Source organism: Engraulis encrasicolus, unplaced genomic scaffold (assembly GCF_034702125.1).
Source record: "Engraulis encrasicolus isolate BLACKSEA-1 unplaced genomic scaffold, IST_EnEncr_1.0 scaffold_28_np1212, whole genome shotgun sequence".
NCBI classification, from domain to species: domain Eukaryota; kingdom Metazoa; phylum Chordata; class Actinopteri; order Clupeiformes; family Engraulidae; genus Engraulis; species Engraulis encrasicolus.
The window spans coordinates 1,958,777-1,982,481 of record NW_026945577.1 but is presented as its reverse complement, the minus strand read 5'-3'; the positions used below and the strand labels follow the sequence as shown (position 1 = coordinate 1,982,481).

The 23,705-nt window shown below is 42.1% G+C and overlaps 3 gene segments (V, D, J or C); 2 read left to right on the top strand and 1 right to left on the bottom strand.

The window, feature by feature from the left end:
• Positions 1 to 11,455: 11,455 nt before the first annotated feature.
• LOC134443114 (Ig kappa chain V region BS-5-like) lies at positions 11,456 to 14,543 on the bottom strand. The segment is given in 3 exon segments: positions 11,456 to 11,784; positions 13,893 to 14,070; positions 14,484 to 14,543. Coding segments are annotated over 3 exon segments (567 nt in total).
• Positions 14,544 to 16,648: 2,105 nt separating this feature from the next.
• On the top strand, positions 16,649 to 17,176 carry LOC134443160 (immunoglobulin kappa constant-like). The segment is given in 1 exon segment: positions 16,649 to 17,176. A coding segment is annotated over 1 exon segment (237 nt).
• A 1,685-nt stretch (positions 17,177 to 18,861) lies between these two features.
• Positions 18,862 to 23,505, top strand: LOC134443113 (Ig lambda chain C region-like). The segment is given in 3 exon segments: positions 18,862 to 18,879; positions 21,469 to 21,520; positions 23,035 to 23,505. Coding segments are annotated over 3 exon segments (372 nt in total).
• The last annotated feature ends 200 nt before the right edge of the window (positions 23,506 to 23,705 follow it).

The following is a 23,705-nucleotide window of genomic DNA, read 5'->3' as shown; positions in this document are numbered from 1 at the left end:
TTGCCATCTAATTTAATCTAAATTTCATCTCAACTTTATTGGGGTCTAAATTGGTGAGACTTCATAGACGCACTCACACTATTGCCTAAGTAGGCTACTTAAAAAATCGTAACAGGGTGCTGAATCCCACAAAAACTTGAATGAATAAATGAAGCGAAGGACAGCACTCTTCAGATTTCTTCTTTGCTTTTTTGCTCACGAACGTTTCGGGCAGAGCCTTTCTTCAGCGTGTAATGGCGTTTGCACCCATAGGTGGTAGGTGTGCCCTAAAATAGGGTGTACACCTGTGACCCCATGATTGCCACCCAAACCCCACCCTAAATTGGTTGAGACATTCCTTAATATATCCCCACCATCAAACACACACGCGCACACACACACGCACACACCGACACACCGACACACACACACACCACACACACACACACCACACACACACACACACACACACACACACAGACACACAGACACACAGATTCTCATACCCCACAGCAGCTGTAGTTAGCAGTGCAGTCATGTGGAGCCTGACTGAGGGAGGTTTTTGTACGGCGCTTTATCACTGTGTGAACACATCACCACTATGCCAACTTTGACAGTAGTAAACTCCTGCATCCTCAGCCTGGACATCACTGATGGTCAGAGTGAAGTCACTGTAATCTCCACTGCCACTGAATCTGGATGGAGTCCCAGACTGGAGTGTTCTGGCGTAATAGATGAGGAGTTTAGGAGCTGCTCCAGGTTTCTGTTGGTACCAGGCTAAAAAAGGAGTTGATGTTCCAGCATTATAGACATTGCTGCTGGTTCTGCAGTTCAGAGTGACTGGTCCTCCCTGTTGAACAGCTTTCACTGCAGGAGTCTGAGTCACAGTGACCTGTCCATATGACTCTGTAGAGAAGAGAGAAACATCAATATCTGTCATGTCCAAACAGATCCATGTCTAATTTAAGATGAATATAAAGAAGATTGTTTTACCTTTAAAGGATGATATAAATATCCAGAAGACCATGAAGATGGGACTCATGTTGTGCGATAATTTCTCCTCAGTGATGACAAACACAGTCACTGTAGCGCTTCTTATAAGAACACACAAGGACATACTGTAAATGTCACCAACGAGAGTCGTTATCCACTCATGCAAATCAGCATCTACATGCAAATACTTCACCAGAGCTGCATCCACTATGTTGGCTGATTAATTATTGCTGATTAATGTTATAGACTATAAGGCTGACTGCTGACATTAAAGCAGTAATTGCAGTAAGTGTTTTGGATGAAATGCCAGTAGGCTTTATTTGCGTTTGAATACACAGGGGTGTCGTTCAGGCTGGTCTAGTGTGACTGAGACACCAGGGCCCCATGTAGTATGTAGGGGGCCCACACACAGTCCAATCTATGTAGATATAATTATGGCTTATGACAGTACACTGTCTAAAACAGGGGTTCTTTGTCTGGGGTACGGGTCCCTCTAGGGGGGCACCAGAGAATGTACGGGGTCAGCGGAATTTTGTCTACGTTGAGGTTGAGACCCATATTCAGCTTGTTATCATCATGATCAAAGAAAATCAAAAGCAAACTAAAACTATTTGTATTTTCCCCACATGTTGCATGTTGTTGATTGTGCCCTCTTCCCTGGCACCTCCATGGTTGTACAAGTGCAGGGTCCACACAAGAGGTGGCATGTTATTCCTGATATCCTCCACTAGGGGGAGATGCTTGATCAGGACACGTCAGTGGAACACAGTCATTGGGAGTGGCATGCCACAGCTGCCAAGGAGAGGGATATAGATGATATTTTATTTAGTTATGTTGAAGGACACTTACTTATCTGCCTGTGTTGGGGGTACGGAGTAATCTGACTCTCACCAGATGAACGTAGTGGGATTACATTCATTTGATGAGAGTCAGGTTAGGTAAAGACAGCCTGGAGTTATCATAACAATAGGGGTTTGGGGAGCTGTAATAGTAGGGTTTGTGCTTTGACATGTATTCCTCTCTCTCTCTGCTGCTCCAAATGAGTCCATCCTCCACACTGCTGTCCTGGGATCAGCACTGCCCCCTTTGGCTCCTCTTGGTAGTGTCCACTCTACTCCACCTGCCCTCTCTCTTCTGCTGCTGTCCATGGTGCTGAAGCTCCTGTAGCTAAAGCCACAGCAGTCCACAGCACACAAGTGCACACTGCACACAAAATTGCATTTATGCCTTACCTGTGCGAGGGGGCAGCACCCAATGGCGCCTAAAAGGGAGCAGTGCGGCAGGATGGTACCATGTTCAGGGTACCTCAGTCATGGAGGAGGATGGGGAAGAGCACTGGTTGATTACTCCCCCCACCAACCTGGCATGTTGGGAATCCTTTGGGCTACAAGTCCCTAACCACTTACCCATGACTGCCCCCCCCCCATGCCAAAGTCGGTCTGCATAAGTCCCTTCACTTGGCGGCCATCTTGGCCACGCTTCAGGGCAGCTATTTCGGGCAGCTCTTTCTCTATATTTTTAAACTACACATGAACAGCATTTGCTTGCGAGATGATTGGTTCAATGACTTGCAATGAATTTGCTCTTTTTTGCCCGATATTGGGATTGAATGAAGGCTCTCATGCTGCTTTCCCTCTATGCTGCTTGTGAACAAATTTGAACTAGTAAAAAAGGTGTTAAACTTTCCATGCGATTTCATCTGATGTTTATCTAAATATGTGGTTTAAATTGATAACAGCACTCTGAGTACATCTCAAATTTGTCAGTGCAATAATCACTTTTGTTCCCCGCCCTCAACCACACACACGTACACACACGTACACACACGTACACACACACACACACACACACACACACACACACACACACACACACACACACACACACACACACACACACACACACACGCACACGCGCACACGCACACACACACACACACACAAACACATGCAGTGAGCTCCAGCAGCAGCAGTGCAGTCATGTGGAGCCTGGCTGAGGGAGGTTTTTGTACGGCGCTTTATCACTGTGTGAACACCCATTTACTGTTGATATAGTGTTGACTCTGACAGTAGTAAGCTCCTGCATCCTCAGCCTGGAAATCACTGATGGTCAGAGTGAAGTCACTGCCATAACTGGCTCCTCCACCAACAAAGCGACTGGGAGTTGACCCAAAGCGGGTGCTTATATAATATATTAACAGCTTAGGAGCTTCTCCAGGTTTCTGAAGGTACCAGGAGAGACAGTTGCCAGAGCCACAATTCCCATCAAGGCTTATGCTGGTCCTGCAGTTGAGTGTGATGGTTTGTCCCACAAGAGCAGCTCTTGTTTGAGTTTGAGTCACAGTATACTGGCTCCTGCATGCTGAAAAATGAAATATATTAACACATGGTGTACTTTTTTTTTCTTCAGTATATTACGATATATTCTAAGTGCTTCAGATAGTCTATGTTAGTGGGTGTATGTCATATTACCTGTAATACAGAGCAGGAGAGTCCAGATGAATTTAATGCTGTTTGTCTTCATTTTGTCATTCAGATAATGTTGAGTGCTCCAGTCCTGTTCTCCCTCACATATAAATATCTCAAGCACATGTGTTTCTCAGTTTGTTAATGCAAATTATTTACAGTACCTCAACACCCACCACAGATTCTCATCCACCGCTAGTGCTCTCCATCCCCTGCTGGCCATGGCAGGAAATGATGACTAAGCCAACACATTAACATGCATGGATGTTTATGTTTATTTGGGCCATTACTGACACCATTAACAATAAAACTGAGACATTATCCAGACCACAGCTGAATTGGACCAACCCTTAAAACCAGTGAAGTAGGTCAGTAGAACATATTTATCACAGGGCAGGCTGATATCATAGACTATGGCCTCAGCTTTTGATATTTGTGTGTGTCAGGAAGACATGGAATGGTAATTGGAAATAAAGCAATGGTTTCCTTTAAATGGCAAATAATGAGGATGTCCACCCTAAAATCATCCATAGACATCCCACAATTATGAATGAGTTGTTATTTACTATATGTTCCCCTCTCTGTAACGGCACAGTCACACAGTCAGGCCCAGTGTAGCGTGAAGAGGTTTTTGTACGGCGCCTCTATGAGTCTGTACCACTGTGGTGGACTTTCGGAGGTGGCAGCAGACTTGACGCGGGAAGTAAGTTAACTCTTTTAATCATTTTAACCAGGATTAAATTTCAGGTTTCAACTTCAAGTTGTAATAGTGCATGATTTATGCTGTGACAAAATGTTGTCATTGAATTGCATTGAATAGGCTAATTTTATGGTTTTATTAGCCCCATTTGTTTTGGGTTGATCAATCAAATATTACATTTTGTTGCGGTTCTCAGATTTGTTTGTACTTTTAAAGGTATGGTGATTTGTGTTCTTTAGTGTTAGTGAAATCATGTCTTTTCATGGATTCTTAAAATGTTAGGGTAATTTAATGTAGCCTACATTGTGATGGGTTGGTATAGGTGAAAATACTGTTTAATGCACTATGGGGGCTCTGGGACTTTTCATTAATGATATATACTATAAATACAAGTTGTCCACGTGGTAGGACATTTCTGCATCATTAGTTGTTATAAAATTGTGCATACTGCAAAATGTTTAAGTCTTGTTTTATTTTATTGGCTGTATTTGTGGCTAATGTATTGTTATTATTTGTTGGGTTTCTTCTCAAAAGTATTTGAGGTCATATTGCATTATATACTTGGCATTACTGAAGAGCAAGAGCAAAGTCTAAACCATGCAACCTAAAACTCACTGATGTTACAATTCAGTGTGGAGCTCAATGACTTGAGAGAAGAAAATATCAAACCAAAAACGTCTGGCTTGGGGCTCTTTCATTGTTATATTACATTGAAAAAGCTGAAAAGAACTTTTTAACAGGCACTCAATGAAGTTAAAGTTACATAAAATTTGAAATATTTCATTATTAAATGATAATCAAAGGACATTTCCCACACATAGCCAGAAGCGAGGCCAATTATTATTTATTAATTATTTTTAAAAGTATTGATTTTCGTCATTATATATGAAGACTTTTTAACTTCATGATGTGCCTCAATCTTGTTTTCATCTTTTTAACTATTTGCAGGGGGGACTCGCACACAGAATGACCAACTCAAAAAGAGTGTTTTTTCAGAGAGTTTTTTTACTTGGTGAAGCCCAGAAGGGCGAAAAAAAAAGAAGCGTTTCAAACGTTTCAGTCCCCCTGGACTTTCCTCGTATTTTTTCTTTTCTTTTTTTCCACCCTTCTGGGCTCCACCAAGTAAAAAAACACTCTGAAAGCACTCTGATTGAGTTGGTCATTCTGTGTGCGAGTCCCCCCTGCGAACAGCTTATGTCTACTTGACTACTGCACCAGAAACAAAAGGACTTGTGTAAAGAGCTCAACTCATTTTTTGCCTAACTCTACATCTTTTGAACTAAACATTATGGTATTCTCTAAAATACATGTAATCGATATACCTGTAGATGTGCTACTAAAATGTTTCCCAGATTAAAAAGTATCCAGCGAACAACACTATAATATAGTGACCTGCTATATTGTAGAGTAGAGTACAGTAACTTTATTAATCCCCAAGGGGAAATTCAGGACTGGAAGAAGAATTTCCCCTTGTACTGATCATTATGAATCCCATGACTAGTTTGATTTCATCACCTCATTTCTCTCGTTTCGTCCCTTTTTTCATAATTCCACAGGTGACAACTTGTCTTTCATATCATCACCTTGTTAATCGTTTATCTTGTTGTGTCCCTCTTGTCTTTATTCCCCAGGTGACACCACTCCCAAACTGACAGTGCTGCCCCCCCTGGACACCAGCGGGAGTTTGGCCACGCTCATGTGCCTGGCTAACGGAGGCTTCCCGTCCGACTGGAGTCTGAGCTGGTCTGTAGCGGGGAGCAGCAGGAGCGGGGAGACCAGTCTCTCATAATCCGTTCTTTCATAATCATCTGTTGAAATTAAGTGGAATTCGCCAAAATGCTGCTTTCTAGACAAAAAGCTGAGAAAACGCCATTTGAAGTAGAACTATAACTGCAAACGTTTTTGCCCGTAATGGCATCGTCCTAACAACTCCAAACCTATCAGCTGCTATTACAGAGTCTTCTGTCATCTGTAGCCTGAACAAAAAGATCATTTGTATGACCTTTTCAACCTAATATACTGAAATATAACGGGGGTGGACTCGAAAACAAGGGTGTTTTGGTTTAGTTGCTGGCGCGCAGCATGGATCATGACAGCAGGTGCCCCTAACTCCGGTAACTCCCTACCTCTCCCTCTCCCTCTCTCTCTCCCCTCGTTGGAGAACGAATCACAGCTGGTTTATTTCCTCCAGAAATAGTACCGTGTTGTGTCTTGTGGGGAGGGAGGCAGGTAGGCAGGCAGCACCGCTTAGCGTAGCTTACTGCAGCTTCTTTGGCAGAGCGGACAATTTGCAGATTGATGATTACTGTCATCATGGTTCTGCTATAGTGATCTTGTCATATATTGTTCAATGAATTTTCTTTTGATAAAGTACTGATCACACATCCAACATTTCACAAGCCGATTGGAGTGGTGAATGCTAGCTGGTCTGAGGCTAAGTGCAATGCTTTCTAATGTGAGCTGAATGCATCTGACCAGACACAAAGGCTACTCTGTTCCAAGAATCTGCAACCCCCCTGTCTTTTTTGATGATACAGTAAGCTGATCATACTATACAGATCCATAAAAATAAAACTGGATTGAGTAAAAAATAGTTGACTTACCAAGGCTCCTTTATTTAGGCTTAGTTGTAAGTTGTTAGCGATTTCGTGCTAGCTAGCTAGCTAGCGTAGCAAACTTTATACCCAAGTTCCCAACTGAGGTGACACATCACCACTAGTCCCGTGCATTCTCCTGTTAGATGATATTTTGTAAGCAACATCCTGATGTTGTGTAGGCTGATCACATTATCCAAAATGAAAGGTTGCCACACAGATCATCTCATGGTGTATTTTGGGCAAGTTAGCTACAATGCCTTCTAGCTAGATAGCAACAGGGGATTGTATTTTGGTCATGAGAGGAAGGTTTTTTTTTTGGTCAGGCTCTGACACTAAAATCAGTAGCCTACCTGTGTTAAAATCAGAGGGCAAGAAAGTAGACTACTGTCACAGGTGCTTTACTTTCAAAAATGATTTTGCTATGCTACTTTTGAGATTATATTATAATAGTAAAAAAGGTTTTTGTCTTGACATTTCATCTTGCTCTGAGCTAAAGCCCTGCCTTGACTGTTCCTAAGGACACTTCTGCCACCTACAGGAACAGTTAGAAAATGCCTAGAGGCTTGAAATTTATACAGAAGATAGGTCAGACCGTCCTCGAGGCCTGGCTGTAAAAAAACGCAATTATCGGCGAACGACGTCGAAGGCAGGGGGCGTCACTATTCGAAATGACGTCATAGCGACGTCGAAGGCAGCCAATGAGTTAAGCCTGATGATAATCCTAATTCTTATATAACAGAGTAATTCTCAAAATGTGGAACTTCTTTTTGGTGGGTATACTGTATATTTTTATTTTAGCATTTTTTGATGTGGGTATACTGTATAGGCCTGGGGTATTCGATTAAAAATCAACAAGGTTTTTTCTAAATCCTCCCAGTAAAGGGGCCGGACTATACGTCTGTATTATGGTTGCAGACTGTCAATGAAGAAAATATGGGAGACTTCATTGAAGCAGAGGTGTCAAAAGTAAAAGTAAAATTTTGTGGTGCATTAAAACACTAGCACATGGCATACTTAGCTGTTACACCACTATCACATGGCATACATAGCTGTTACACCATTTACTTCATTGTAACTAATGGGATAGATAGATTGTTGTTACTGAAAAACACTGAAAACCTATCAAGGACCCACCAAAAAACTTGATCCAACCAGTGCACAGTTAGCTGATCGTCGGACAAGTACACAGATCTACTGTTTACTCAGATAAGTTACTTGTGTGGGAAGGAAACTGTGTTTCTTTCTATTTTTACTTCTACTTTTACTTTTGACACCTCTGCATTGAAGTGGAGGGTCTGGGGTACTCCCCCAAAAAGTTTTGCATTTCTTAGATGTAATTTCCTGCATTTTAACATGTGTCCAGTTTCAGCATGATATCGGAACCCATACTTTTATCTCTAAATTTTGAAAAACGATTCTGTATTTCAAGGGGATTGTGGGGGGCCAGAACCTTGCTGTCCAAGGGCGGCATCTGGCCCCAGGGCCACATTTGAATAGCCCTGGTATAGGTCTATATTTGTGCTATTCTATAATAGATCGATCAATTTTAAGTGGGTATACTGACATCTCTGAAATGTTGAGGTGGGTATACTGCATATACCTGCGTTCTATGTAGACTACACCACTGAAGGTAGTGCTCTTAGAGGGCCCTGAAGTCTTTTTTTTTTTTAATCTAAATAATTGTTGTTTCTGTGTTGCATTTGACTATTAATTTGAGTTATATTGCTTATTCAGCAGAGGCGTGGGCCCCAAACATTTGTCAAAATTTCAAGTGGGCCCTAAGTTGGAAAACGTTGGGAGCCCTGAGAGTTGGTCTGTGAAATGCACGGCCGGGTGTAGCAGGAATAAAGGATTGATATACAGGGCAACAACAGAATGCAGCCAGGTTACTATGATAATGGCACACCCTAGACCAGGGGTACTCAATTAAAAGTCACCAAGGGGCAGATTTCCAAATTCCTCCCAGAAAAAGGGCAGACGAGCTGTGTTGGCAAGGGCTTTGCTCTCTGTTATCGTTGCCATGGAGGCAATCTCGGTACCTCGACCTGAGGGCTGCGTTTTCAAAACAAGAGCGGACAGCACAATCTTTATAAAACAAAAATAACTGAAAAACAGTTCACAGGCCAGAGATAGATGCTCGGCGGGCCGTAGACTCTTTGTGCAGATGGGGTTGCCGCCGGCAGGCCTAATCATTATTTGCTGAAAATACTTAACTACATCATAACAACATTGCTATGACAGTGCCAAGAACCTTAAATAATAGATTGAGACACCGAATATTATATTTTCGGTGACTGTAAGGGTTATAACAAAGGCTCTGCGCTAAGGGGTTAAAAGGCCCAGAGGCTGCTAGTTGAGAATGGGGGCCCAATAGGACCAAAATGTACACCACCTTTTCCATTGGGTTCCGCGTTCCGGTGCGGGCTTTATAAATATTCATGAAACTTGACGGGGGTCGATGGTGCTGTCTCGCACGCATTTCCATACAACAGGGACTAGAACTGGGCCGTATGATCAGCTGCTGCAACTAGCCGCGACAACACCGTGTTTTCACGCCATGGTGAATCTAAGCCCTAATCTAAACAATAGGACCTATAGGCTATAGGACTAAATATAACCAGCGATCTCCTTCTCTTAGACCCATAGACATGTGTTTGGGCTTGTTCGAAAGCTGCGAATCTTAGCTTTTCACAGGTTTTTACGGAACGTTTTTATGTTCTTTCAATCCAAAGTTATATAACTTTAAGCGGCCGCTGTTTCAAGTGAAAAAATAGCGCTTTCCAACCATTTTTTTACCTCGTCATTTTGTTTTCGAACAGACAGCGATCTCCTTAACCTAGACCTACAGACATGTGTTAGGGTTTGTTCAAAAGCTGAGATTCTTAGCTTTTTACAGGTTTTTACGGCACGTGTTTATGTTCTTTAAATCCAAAGTTATTTAACTTTAAGCGGTCGCCACTTCAAGTAAACAATGGCGTTGTTCTCCAGCCGGATAGAGAGGAAATCTTTTTTGTCATGGCTGTGTTCTTTGTTCCCTCGAATAAACCACAGTTGTCTTTTTCATTTGAAATTTTCATTTTTACATTTAATTTGATAACAGCAAATTCGCCATCCCTCTGCAGGTTCGTATATGAAGATATGTGCAATGAAAAGGGCTACTTTAGTGTGCCCTATTTTGCATGGTGGTAGCCTAAAAAAAAACGACTTCTCACAAGGAGGCGGCGTGGAGCTTTGGAAATAGCGTGATTTTAAAATAATAGCCTAATAGGCTAATAATATAACTCATTGGCCAAGGACTGGAGTTAGGCTACTTTAAAGAACATGATAGGATAATTGCTTGAGCAAATTTTCTCTGTCTACTGTAAAAACTGCCGACAGAAAAGTGATGTTGATTTTTAAAGTGCGTGGGTGGGGATAGGTGTTTGCACATGCCGGTAAATCCTAACACAGGCAACATGTAGCCTAGTGGAACTCAGCTCCGCACGCCTCGAACCACGTCTTTCGCGATTCTATAATCGCCCCTGTTTGAGCCCTGTTTGAGCTGATGATGGGTGTGTATGGGTGGAGTAAATGCAAAAAGAAGACGAAACCACGCCCCACCAGTGCGCGGCCCCGTTCTAACAGGGCTAGTCGAAAAGGGGCCATGTGTCATTCTGGGGGTCAACCCCAGAGCCTGACTACAAACCCTTTGTACTGCAGCTCCCTCATGCTGCTCTCAATATGAGCTCTAAGCCAGGGGTTCCCAAACTCTACCATGACAAGGCCCCCCATATACCAGCAGATTTCAGCCAAGGCCCCCCTAACATGGGCCGCATTTTTTTCTATGTACCGCCTTTCACAAGTCAATGTAATTTCTGCATCCTTAAATCCGCCTACAGCAGGAAACATTTTAGTAGCCTGTCAATGAGGCCATTTCAAAGAGTCGAATAAGAGCTATTCTTAAAAAAGGAATATTATTTAGCTTATTTTTTTGGTTTATTTTGCTTTACTTAAGTTATTTAATTTATTCAATAATTTTTGTGTTTTTGTTTTGCTGTACTTTTCCTTCCAACCAGCTGCGGCCCCCCTACTAGTACCCTCTCGCGGCCCCCCAGGGGTCCCCGGCCCCCACTTTGAAAACCACTGCTCTAAGCTGCTTGTGAACTGAACATGTGAACACGTATAACAGGGGCTGAACTTGCCATCTAATTTCATCTAAATTTCATCTCAACTTTATTGGGGTCTAAATTGATTGAGACTTCATAAAGTGGAGAAGACATGCTCACACTATTGCCTAAGTAGGCTACTTAAAAAATCGTAACAGGGTGCTGAATCCCACAAAAACTTGAATGAATAAATGAAGCGAAGGACAGCACTCTTCAGATTTCTTCTTTGCTTTTTTGCTCACGAACGTTTCGGGCAGAGCCTTTCTTCAGCGTGTAATGGCGTTTGCACCCATAGGTGGTAGGTGTGCCCTAAAATAGGGTGTACACCTGTGACCCCATGATTGCCACCCAAACCCCACCCTAAATTGGTTGAGACATTCCTTAATATATCCCCACCATCAAACACACACCACACACACACACACACACACACACACACACACACACACACACACACACACACACACACACACACACAGACACACAGACACACAGATTCTCATACCCCACAGCAGCTGTAGTTAGCAGTGCAGTCATGTGGAGCCTGACTGAGGGAGGTTTTTGTACGGCGCTTTATCACTGTGTGAACACACCACCACTATGCCAACTTTGACAGTAGTAAACTCCTGTATCCTCAGTCTGGACATCACTGATGGTCAGAGTGAAGTCACTGTAATCTCCACTGCCACTGAATCTGGATGGAGTCCCAGACTGGAGTCTTTTGGCGTAATAGATGAGGAGTTTAGGAGCTGCTCCAGGTTTCTCTTGGTACCAGGCTAATCGAGGAGTTGATGACCCTGCATCATATACATTGCTGCTGGTTCTACAGTTCAGAGTGACTGATCCTCCCTGTTGAACAGCTTTCACTGCAGGAGTCTGAGTCACAGTGACCTGTCCATATGACTCTGTAGAGAAGACAGAAACATCAATATCTGTCATGTCCAAACAGATCCATGTCTAATTTAAGATGAATATAAAAGGAAGATTGTTTTACCTGTAAAGGAGGATATAAATATCCAGAAGACCATGAAGATGGGAGTCATGTTGTGCGATTATTTCTCCTCAATGATGACAAACACAGTCACTGTAGAGCTTCTTATAAGAACACACAAGGACAAAAATGTCACCAACGAGAGCTGTTATCCACTCATGCAAATCAGCATCTACATGCAAATACTTCACCAGAGCTGCATCCACTATGTTGGCTGATTAATTATTACTGATCAATGTTATAGACAATAAGGCTGACTGCTGGAATTAAAGCAATAATAGCTGTAAGTGTTATGGATGATTGTCAGTAGGCTTTATTTGCGTTTGAATACACAGGGGTATCGTTCAAGCTGGTCAAGTGTGACTGAGACACCAGGGCACCATGTATATAGGGGGCCACACACAGAGCAATTTATGTAGATATAATTATGGCTTATGACAGTACACTGTCTAAAACAGGGGTTCTTTGTCTGGGGTACGGGTCCCTCTAGGGGGGCACCAGAGAATGTACGGGGTCAGCGGAATTTTGTCTACGTTGAGGTTGAGACCCATATTCAGCTTGTTATCATCATGATCAAAGAAAATCAAAAGCAAACTAAAACTATTTGTATTTTCTCCAAATGTGGCATGTTGCTGATCGTGTCCTCTTCCCTGTCACCTCCATGGTTGTACAAGTGCAGGGCACATACAAGATGTGGCATGTTATTCCTGATATCCTCCACCAGGGGGAGATGCTTGATCAGGACACGTCAGTGGAACACAGTCATTGGGAGTGGCATGCCACAGCTGCCAAGGAGAGGGATATAGATGATATTTTATTTAGTTATGTTGAAGGACACTTACTTATCTGCCTGTGTTGGGGGTACGGAGTAATCTGACTCTCACCAGATGAACGTAGTGGGATTACATTCATTTGATGAGAGTCAGGTTAGGTAAAGACAGCCTGGAGTTATCATAACAATAGGGGTTTGGGGAGCTGTAATAGTAGGGTTTGTGCTTTGACATGTATTCCTCTCTCTCTCTGCTGCTCCAAATGAGTCCATCCTCCACACTGCTGTCCTGGGATCAGCACTGCCCCCTTTGGCTCCTCTTGGTAGTGTCCACTCTACTCCACCTGCCCTCTCTCTTCTGCTGCTGTCCATGGTGCTGAATCTCCTGTAGCTAAAGCCACAGCACTCCACAGCACACAAGTGCACACTGCACACAAAATTGCATTCATGCCTTACCCGTGTGAGGGGGCAGTACCCAATGGCGCCTGAAAGGGAGCAGTGCGGTGGGACGGTACCATGCTCAGGGTACCTCAGTCATGGAGGAGGATGGGGAAGAGCACTGGTTGATTACTCCCCCCACCAACCTGGCAGGTTGGGAATCCTTTGGGCTTCAAGTTCCTAACCGGTAACCCATGACTGCCCCCTCATGCCAAAGTCCATCTGCATAAGTCACTTCACTTGGCGGCCATCTTGGTGACGCCTCAGGGCAGCTATTTCGGGCAGCTGTTTCTCTTTATTTTACAACTGTTCATGAGCAGCATTTGCTTGCGAGATGACTAGATCAATGACTTCCAATGAATTGGCTCTTTTTTGCCCAATATTGGGAATGAAAAAAGGCTCCCTCATTTGGTTTTCCCTCTATGCTGCTTGTGAACACATTTGAACTCGTACAAAAGGAGTTAAACTTTCCATGTGATTCCATTTGATGTTTATCTAAATATGTGGTGTTAAAATGGTTGCAACATTCTGAGTATATCTCAAATTTGGCAGTGCAATAATTACATTTGGTCCCCACCCTCAACCACACACACGTACACACACGTACACACACGTACACACACACACACACACACACACACACACACACACACACACACACACACACACACACACACACACACACACACACACACACACACAGACACACACACACAAACCCCACAGTGAGCTCCAGCAGCAGCAGTGCAGTCATGTGGAGCCTGACTGAGGGAGGTTTTTGTACGGCGCTTTATCACTGTGTGAACACTATTTACTGTTGATATAGTGTTCACTCTGACAGTAGTAAACTCCTGCATCCTCAGCCTGGACATCACTGATGGTCAGTGTGAAGTCAGTTCCATATTTGGCTCCTCCACCAGCAAATCGACTGGGAGTCAATCCATAGCGGGAGTTTATTTGATACATTAACGGTTTAGGAGCTTCTCCAGGTTTCTGAATGTACCAGGAGAGACAGTCACCACTAGAGTAACAATTTAAATCGAGGCCTCTGCTTGTCCTGCAGTTGAGTGTGATGGTTTGTCCCACAAGAGCAGCTTTCACTGCTGGAGTCTGAGTCACAGTAATCTGGCTCTTGCATGCTGAAAAATGAAATACAGTAACACATGATGTACAAAAAATGTTTTTAGTATATTACGATATATTCTAAGTGCTTCAGATAGTCTATGTTAGTAGTGTATGTCATATTACCTGTAATACAAAGCAGGAGAGCCCAGATGAATTTAATGCTGTATGTCTTCATTTTGTCATTCAGATAATGTTGAGTGCTCCAGTCCTGTTCTCCCTCACATATAAATATCTCAAGCACATGTGTTTCTCAGTTTGTTAATGCAAATTATTTACAGTACCTCAACACCCACCCACAGATTCTCATCCACCGCTAGTGCTCTCCATCCCCTGCTGGCCATGGCAGGAAATGATGACTAAGCCAACACATTAACATGCATGGATGTTTATGTTTATTTGGGCCATTACTGACACCATTAACAATAAAACTGAGACATTATCCAGACCACAACTGAATTGGACCAACCCTTAAAACCAGTGATCAGTAGGTCAGTAGAACATATTTATCACAGGGCAGGCTGATATCATAGACTATGGCCTCAGCTTTTGATATTTGTGTGTGTCAGGAAGACATGGAATGGTAATTGGAAATAAAGCAATGGTTTCCTTTAAATGGCAAATAATGAGGATGTCCACCCTAAAATCATCCATAGACATCCCACAATTATGAATGAGTTGTTATTTACTGTTTGTTCCCCTCCCTGTAACGGCACAGTCACACAGTCAGGCCCAGTGTAGCGTGAAGAGGTTTTTGTACGGCGCCTCTATGAGTCTGTATCACTGTGGTGGGCTTTTGGAGGAGGCAGTAGACTTGAGCTGGGATGTAAGTAAACTCTTTTTAATCACTTTAACTAGGATTCAATTTCAGGTTTCGACTTCAAGTTTTAATAGTGTGTGCTTTATGCTGTGAGAAAATGTTGTCATTGAATTGCATTGAATAGGCTAATTTTATGGTTTTATTAGCCCCATTTGTTTTGGGTTGATCAATCAAATATTACATTTTGTTGCGGTTCTCAGATTTGTTTGTACTTTTAAAGGTATGGTGATTTGTGTTCTTTAGTGTTAGTGAAATCATGTCTTTTCATGGATTCTTAAAATGTTAGGGTAATTTAATGTAGCCTACATTGTGATGGGTTGGTATAGGTGAAAATACTGTTTAATGCACTATGGGGGCTCTGGGACTTTTCATTAATGATATATACTATAAATACAAGTTGTCCACGTGGTAGGACATTTCTGCATCATTAGTTGTTATAAAATTGTGCATACTGCAAAATGTTTAAGTCTTGTTTTATTTTATTGGCTGTATTTGTGGCTAATGTATTGTTATTATTTGTTGGGTTTCTTCTCAAAAGTATTTGAGGTCATATTGCATTATATGAACATTCATACTTGGCATTTCTGTAGAGGAAGACCAAAGACTAAACCATGCAACCTAAAACTCACTGATGTTACAATTCAGTGTGGAGCTCAATGACTTGAGAGAAGAAAATATTAAACCAAACGTCTGGCTTGGGGCTCTTTCATTGTTATATTACATAGAAAAAGCTGAAAATAACGTTTTAACAGGCACTCAATGAAGTTAAAGTTACTGAAAATTAGAAATATGTCATTAATGATAATCAAAAAAGGATATTTCCCACACATAGCCAGGCGCGAGGCCAATTATTATTTATTAATTATTATTAAAAGTATTGACTTTTTAACTTCATGATGTGCCTTAATCTTGTTATTATCTTTTTAACTATTTGCATCGGGGACTCGCACACAGAATGACCAACTCAAACAGAGTGTTTTTTTTTCAGACTGTTTTTTTTTTTACTTGGTGGAGCCCAGAAGGGTGAAAAAAAGAAAAGAAAAACGTTTCAGTCCCCCTGGACTTTTCTCGTACGTTTTCTTTTCTTTTTTTCACCCTTCTGGCCTCCTCCAAGTAAAAAAACACTCTGAAAGCACTCTGTTTGAGTTGGTCATTCTTTTTGCGAGTCCCCGCTGCAAACAGTTTATGTCTACTTGACCACCGCAGCAGAACTAAAAGGACTTGTGTCAAGAGCGCAACTCATTTTTTTCCGAACTCTACATCTTTTGAACTAAACATTATGGTATTCTCTAAAATACATGTAATCGATATACCTGTAGATGTGCTACTAAAATGTTTTCCCAGATTAAAAAGTATCCAGCGAACAACACTATAATATAGTGACCTGCTATATTGTAGAGTAGAGTACAGTAACTTTATTAATCCCCAAGGGGAAATTCAGGTCTGGAAGAAGAATTTCCCCTTGTACTGATCATTATGAATCCCATGACTAGTTTGATTTCATCACCTCATTTCTCTCGTTTCGTCCCTTTTTTCATAATTCCACAGGTGACAACTTGTATTTCATCTCATCACCTTGTTTATCTTTTTGTGTTCCTCTTGTCTTTATTCCCCAGGTGACACCACTCCCAAACTGACAGTGCTGCCCCCCCTGGACACCAGCGGGAGTTCGGCCACGCTCATGTGCCTGGCTAACGGAGGCTTCCCGTCCGACTGGAGTCTGAGCTGGTCTGTAGCGGGGAGCAGCAGGAGCGGGGAGACCAGTCTCTGGGCCCCACAGAAGGACGGCCTGTACAGCTGGAGCAGCACCCTGACCCTCCCTCTCCAGGAGTGGACCCAGGACGTCCCAGTGACCTGCCAGGCAACACGGGGCTCCCAGACTGTCACCAAGATCCTGAAGAAATCAGACTGCTCCTAGGCTCTGCTTTAATGTCTGCCATTATTCTGATATAGAGTGTGGCTGATAGGGACTCTTGCTCTCTTGCTTCCTCTATGTGTGTGTCCTTTCTCTTTTGTGCTCAGCGCTGAGTGAGTTTTTTTTTTTTTTAAATCATCCCTTTGTTATTCTTATTCTTTCATATTCTGTCATATCATTTGAGAATCCGAAGAGCGTGTTGCCTAGAGATTTTGTGGTATTTTGACTATTTCATAATAAAGAACTTTCAGACTTTAGACTTGCTGTTGTCATTATTTTTGTCTCTAAAAGGATTCAATATTTTCACATTTCTTTCATATTTTTTCAAAAGAAATGCCTGGGCTCAAACAAGTAGTCTATCCTTCTCTAAAAAGCTTTTTAAAATCTGGTGGGAACTCTTGAACATCTGGCAGTAGTGCTGCTCTATTCTGGGACTAGCAGACCCACTCAAGCCTGGCAATGCAAATACTAGTTTCCCCCACAGAGTGCACTGTTTCCTGGGTTACACCTACAGCCACAAACTGCCCTGAGACATCTGTGCTTAGTCACACTCTTTCACTTTCTGTCAGCTAACTTCTGCAATCTAGCATAGGCACACACACGCACACACGCACACACACACACACACACACACACACACACACACACACACACACACACACACACACACACACACACACACACACACACACACACACACACACACACACACAGCGTCCTGTCTAATAGCGCTCTCTGCTGATAGTAAATGGTACTACCACTCAAAATACATGAGTACCCTAGAAGAGTTCTTTAGGGGGAATACATTTACGCCTGATGATAATCCTAATTCTCATATAACAGAGTAATTCTCAAAATGTGGGCCGGGTTCCACTATGGGCTGTGAAGGTATCAGTGGTGTAGTCTACTTCTTTGTGGTGGGTATACTGTATATTTGAGCATTTTTTGAGGTGGGTATACTTTATAGGCCAGGGGTATTCGATTAAAAATCAACAAGGGTTTTTTCTAATTCCTCCCAGTAAAGGGGCCGAACTATACGTATGTATTATGGTTGCAGACTGTCGGTGAAGGAAATATGGGAGACTTCATTGAAGCAGAGGTGTCGAAAGTAAAAGTAAAAGTACTTTTGTGGTGCATTAAAACACTAGCACATGGCATACTTAGCTGTTACACCACTAGCACATGGCATACATAGCTGTTACACCATTTACTTCATTGTAACTAATGGGATAGATAGACTGTATTGTTACTGAAAAACACTGAAAACCTATCAAGGACCCACCAAAAAACTTGATCCAACCAGTGCAGAGTTAGCTGATCGTAAGACAAGTAAACATGTTTACTCAGATAAGTTACTTGTGTGGGAAGGAAACTGTGTTTCTTTTTTTTTACTTTTACTTTTACTTTTGACACCTCTGCATTGAAGTGGAGGGTCTGGTGTCCTTCCTCAAAACGTTTTGAATTTCTTAGATGTAATTTCCTGCATTTTAACGTCATGTGTCCAGTTTCAGCATGATAACGGAACCCATACTTTTATCTCTAAATTCTGAAAAACGATTCTGTATTTCAAGGGGCTTGTGGGGGGCCAGAACCTTGCTGTCCAAGGGCCGCATCTGGCCCCAGGGCCACCATTTGAATAGCCCTGGTATAGGCCTATATTTGTGCTATTCTATAATAGATCAATCAATTTTAAGTGGGTATACTGAAATCTCTGCAAGTTTGAAGTGGGTATCTGCATATACCTGCATTCTATGTAGACTACACCACTGAAGGTAGTACTCTAAGTGGGCACTGAAGTCTTTCTTTTATCTAAATAATATGTGTTTCTGTGTTGCCTTTGACTATTAATTTGAGTTATATTGTTTATTCAGTAGAGGCGTGGGCCCCAAACATTTGTGAAAATTTCAAGTGGGCCCCAAGTTGGAAAATGTTGGGAGCCCTGAGGGTTGGTCTGTGACATGCACGGCCGGGTGTAGCAGGAATAAAGGATTGATGCATACAGGGCAACAACAGAATGCAGGCTACTATGACATGGCACACCCTAGAACAGGAGTACTCAATTAAAAGTCACCAAGGTGCAGAGATACAAATTCCTCCCAGAAAAAGGGCAGGCGAGCTGTTATCGTTGCCAGGGAGTCAATCTTGGTACAGTACCTCGACCTGAGGGGTACTTTTTCAAAGTAAGTGCGGACAGCACGATAGAAAAAAATCTTTATAAAACAAAAATAAATGAAAAACAGTTCACAGGCCAGAGATAGATGCTCGGCGGGCAGTAGCCTCTAGTGCAGATGGGGTCGCCGCCGGCGGTCCTATTCACTATTTGCTGAAAATACTTAACTACATCATAACAACATTGCTATGACAGTACCAAGAGCCTTAAATAATAGATTGAGGCATAGTCATTACAATTTCGGTGACAGTAAGGTTATAACAAAGGCCCTGCGCTAAGGCCTTAAAAGGGCCTGAGGCCGCTAGTTGAGAATGGGGCCCTATAGGACCAGACTGTACACCACCATGTGTCATTCTGGGGGTCTACCCCAGAGCCTGACTACAAACCCTTTTTACTGCAGCTCCCTCATGCTGCTTTCAATATGAGCTCTAAGCCAGGGGTTCCCAAATTCTACCATGACAAGGCCCCGCATATACCAGCAGATTTCAGCCAATGCCCCCCTAACATGGGCCATATTTTTTTCTATGTACCGCCTTTCACAAGTCAATGTAATTTCTGCATCCTTAAATCCGCCTACAGTAGGAAACCTTTTAGTAGTGTGTCAATGAGGCCATTTCAAAGAGTCGAATAGAAGCTATTCTTAAAAAAGGAATATTATTTAGCTTATTTTTTTGGTTTATTTTGCTTTACTTAAGTTATTTAATTTATTCAATAATTTTTGTTTTGCTGTACTTTTCCTTCCAACCAGCTGCGGCCCCCCTACTAGTACCCTCTCGCGGCCCCCCAGGGGTCCCCGGCCCCCACTTTGAAAACCACTGCTCTAAGCTGCTTGTGAACTGAACATGTGAACACGTATAACAGGGGCTGAACTTGCCATCTAATTTCATCTAAATTTCATCTCAACTTTATTGGGGTCTAAATTGATAGAGACTTCATAAAGTGGAGAAGACGCACTCATACTATTGCCTAAATAGGCTACTTAAAAAATCTTAACTGGGTGCTTAATCTCATAAAAACTTGAATGAATAAATGAAGGGAAGGACAGCACTCTTCAGATTTCTTCTTTGCTTTTTCGTCCATGATTGACACCCAAACCCCACCCTAAATTGGTTGAGACATTCCTTAATATATCCCCACCATCAAACACACACCACACACACATGGGCGCGCGCGCGCACACACACACACACACACGCGCGCGCGCACACACACACACACACACCACACACACACACACACACACACACACACACACACACACACACACACACACACACACACACACACACACACACACACACACACACACAAACAGATTCTCATACCCCACAGCAGCTGTAGTTAACAGTGCAGTCATGTGGAGCCTGACTGAGGGAGGTTTTTGTACGGCGCTTTATCACTGTGTGAACACACCACCACTATGCCCACTTTGACAGTAGTAAACTCCTGCATCCTCAGCCTGGACATCACTGATGGTCAGAGTGAAGTCACTGTAATCTCCACTGCCACTGAATCTGGATGGAGTCCCAGACTGGAGTGTTCTGGCGTAATAGATGAGGAGTTTAGGAGCTGCTCCAGGTTTCTGTTGGTACCAGGCTAACTCACGAGTTGAATACCCTGCATTATATACATTGCTGCTGGTTCTACAGTTCAGAGTGACTGATCCTCCCTGTTGAACAGCTTTCACTGCAGGAGTCTGAGTCACAGTGACCTGTCCATATGACTCTGTAGAGAAGACAGACACAAAATCAACTTCAATTATGTCCATGCAGAAATATTACTAGCTAAGTTCTAAATGTGAATATAAAATGAGTAATGTTTCACCTGTAAAGGAGGATATAAATATCCAGAAGACCATGAAGATGGGAGTCATGTTGTGTGATTATTTCTCCTCAATGATGACAGACTCAGTCACTGTAGAGTTTGCTGAAAACACAAACACATAAATATGACCTGTGCCCACTCATGCAAATCAGCATCTACATGCAAATACTTCACCAGAGCAGCATTCACAGTGTTAGCATTCATGCCAATTAATGTAATACACAATACAAATGGTTAGAATTAATACTATTGTTTTACAATACACTTTTTTTGCTGAATATAAAGTCCAATGCTGTCTAACACTGAACACTCAGCATGCCCTACATTTTAATATCTGAGTGTGTCTCAATAAGACTTGCAATTTTCAATAGAAATAAAAAATAATAATTGCCTTTCAATAACAAAAGACCATAAATCCATGAGCATCCATAGTTTGAAATGATTTGGTAAGCTACTGTTTGTTCCCCTCCCTGTAACGGCACAGTCACACAGTCAGGCCCAGTGTAGCGTGAAGAGGTTTTTGTACGGCGCCTCTATGAGTCTGTATCACTGTGGTGGACTTTCGGAGGAGGCAGCAGACTTGACGTGGGAAGTAAGTAAAACATTTAAAACAGTATTCAATTACAGGTCTCAGCTTCAAGTTGTAATAGTGTGTGATTTATGCTGTGAGAAAATGATGTAATTGAATGAGCTCATTTTAGCCCAATTTAAGGGTCTTTTTTTATTGATAAAAACTGGACTACAGTTTGCTTTTCTCAGATTTGTTTGTACTTTTAAGGGTATACAGTGACTTGTGTGCTTTAATAGTTGGTGTTAGTGAAATCATGTCTTTTCAAATGTAAGGGTAATTTACTGTGGCCCATACTGTGATTGTATTGGTATGGGTGCAAATACTGTAGTGTTTGCTGCACTGTGGTGCACATTTAGATGAAGAATTGATGTGAGTACGGACTGAAGGACTATAGTTTTAAGACATAACTTGGCGTGTGTAGGTCAACTTTGCATTAATGATATACATCTATACTATACAGTATATGTATTTATTACATCAAACTTAATATAAGCACTTTACAGGGATAGTCACATGGATAATGGGGCATTAAAACTTGGAGCAGATTGGAGTTTTCCAATATTATGCATTGTGGTGTGACATTTATACATCATCATGAGCTGTTTAAAAATCGTACATAACCATTGCAAAATGTTTAAATCTTGTTTAGTTTCATTGGCTGCAGTTTGTGGCTAATGTATGTGTTGCTTGTTGGGTTTCTTCTTCAAAGTTGTTGGGGTCGTATTGCATTGTATTGTATGAACATGTATACAGATATAGAAGTCTTGGCATGTAGAATAAGAGCAAAGGCTAAACCATGCAACCTAAAACTCACCTGTTACAAGTCAGTGTGGAGCTCAATGACTTGAGAGAGGAAAATATTAAACCAAAAACTTCTGACTCTTTGATCCAAGTTTATGTTACATTGAAAAATCTGAAAGAAAGAACTTTTCTTGAACAAGGCACTCAATGAAGTAAAAAATGATTGACAATTAAAAGTATTTGTGTCATTATATATAAAGACATTTTAACTTCATGTAGTGCCTTGATCGAGAAAAGTCCTTGTTTTCACCTTTTAAAATAAACTTCATGGTGTTCTCTAGAATACATATAATCTACATGATTTGCTACTGAATACGTTTTTCCAGATTAAAAAGTAACCAGTGAACAACACTATAATATAGTGATCTGTTATACTGGAAGATGAATTTCCCCTTGTACTGATCATTATGAATCCCATGTCTAGTTTGAATTCATCATCTCATTTCTCTCATTTCGTCCCTTTTTTTTCTATTATCCCCCTGGTGACACCTTGGGTATTTCTCAAAGTCAAGTGTCTTAGCCTTGCTAGGACGAGTAACGCCCATTTGCACCCGGTGTATCCAATTATTAATTACACTTAGAACTAGTGATTGGATACTCTTTGGGGATTCCCGCGAAAAATGGGCATTAGTTGTCCTATCAAGATTAGAACAATTCACTTTGAGAAATTCCCCTTGTCTTTCATCTCATACCCTCATCTCTCTCATTTTGTCCCTCTTGTCTTTATTCCCCAGGTGACACCACTCCCAAACTGACAGTGCTGCCCCCCCTGGACACCAGCGGGAGTTCGGCCACGCTCATGTGCCTGGCTAACGGAGGCTTCCCGTCCGACTGGAGTCTGAGCTGGTCTGTAGCGGGGAGCAGCAGGAGCGGGGAGACCAGTCTCTGGGGCCCAAAGAAGGACGGCCTGTACAGCTGGAGCAGCACCCTGACCCTCCCTCTCCAGGAGTGGACCCAGGACGTCCCAGTGACCTGCCAGGCAACACGGGGCTCCCAGACTGTCACCAAGATCCTGAAGAAATCAGACTGCTCCTAGGCTCTGCTTTAATGTCATTAGGCCATTAGTCTGATTTAGAGTGTGTCTGATAGGGACTCTTCCTCTCTTCCTCTCTCTATGTGTGTTTTCTTTCTTTTTTGTGCGCAGCACTGAGTAACTTCTTTTAAATCATCCCTCTGTTTTTCTTATTTTCTTTCATAGTCATATCATTTGAGAGTCTGAAGAGCGTGTTGTCTAGAGATTTTCTGGCAGTTTGACTATTTCATAATAAAGAACTTTAATCAGATTTTAGACTTACTGTTGTCATTTTCTGTCTTTAAAATGGTGAAACATTTTCATATTTCTTTCGTATTTGATCAAAAGAAATATCTGGGCACAAACAAGTGGTCTATCATTCTCTAAAAAGTC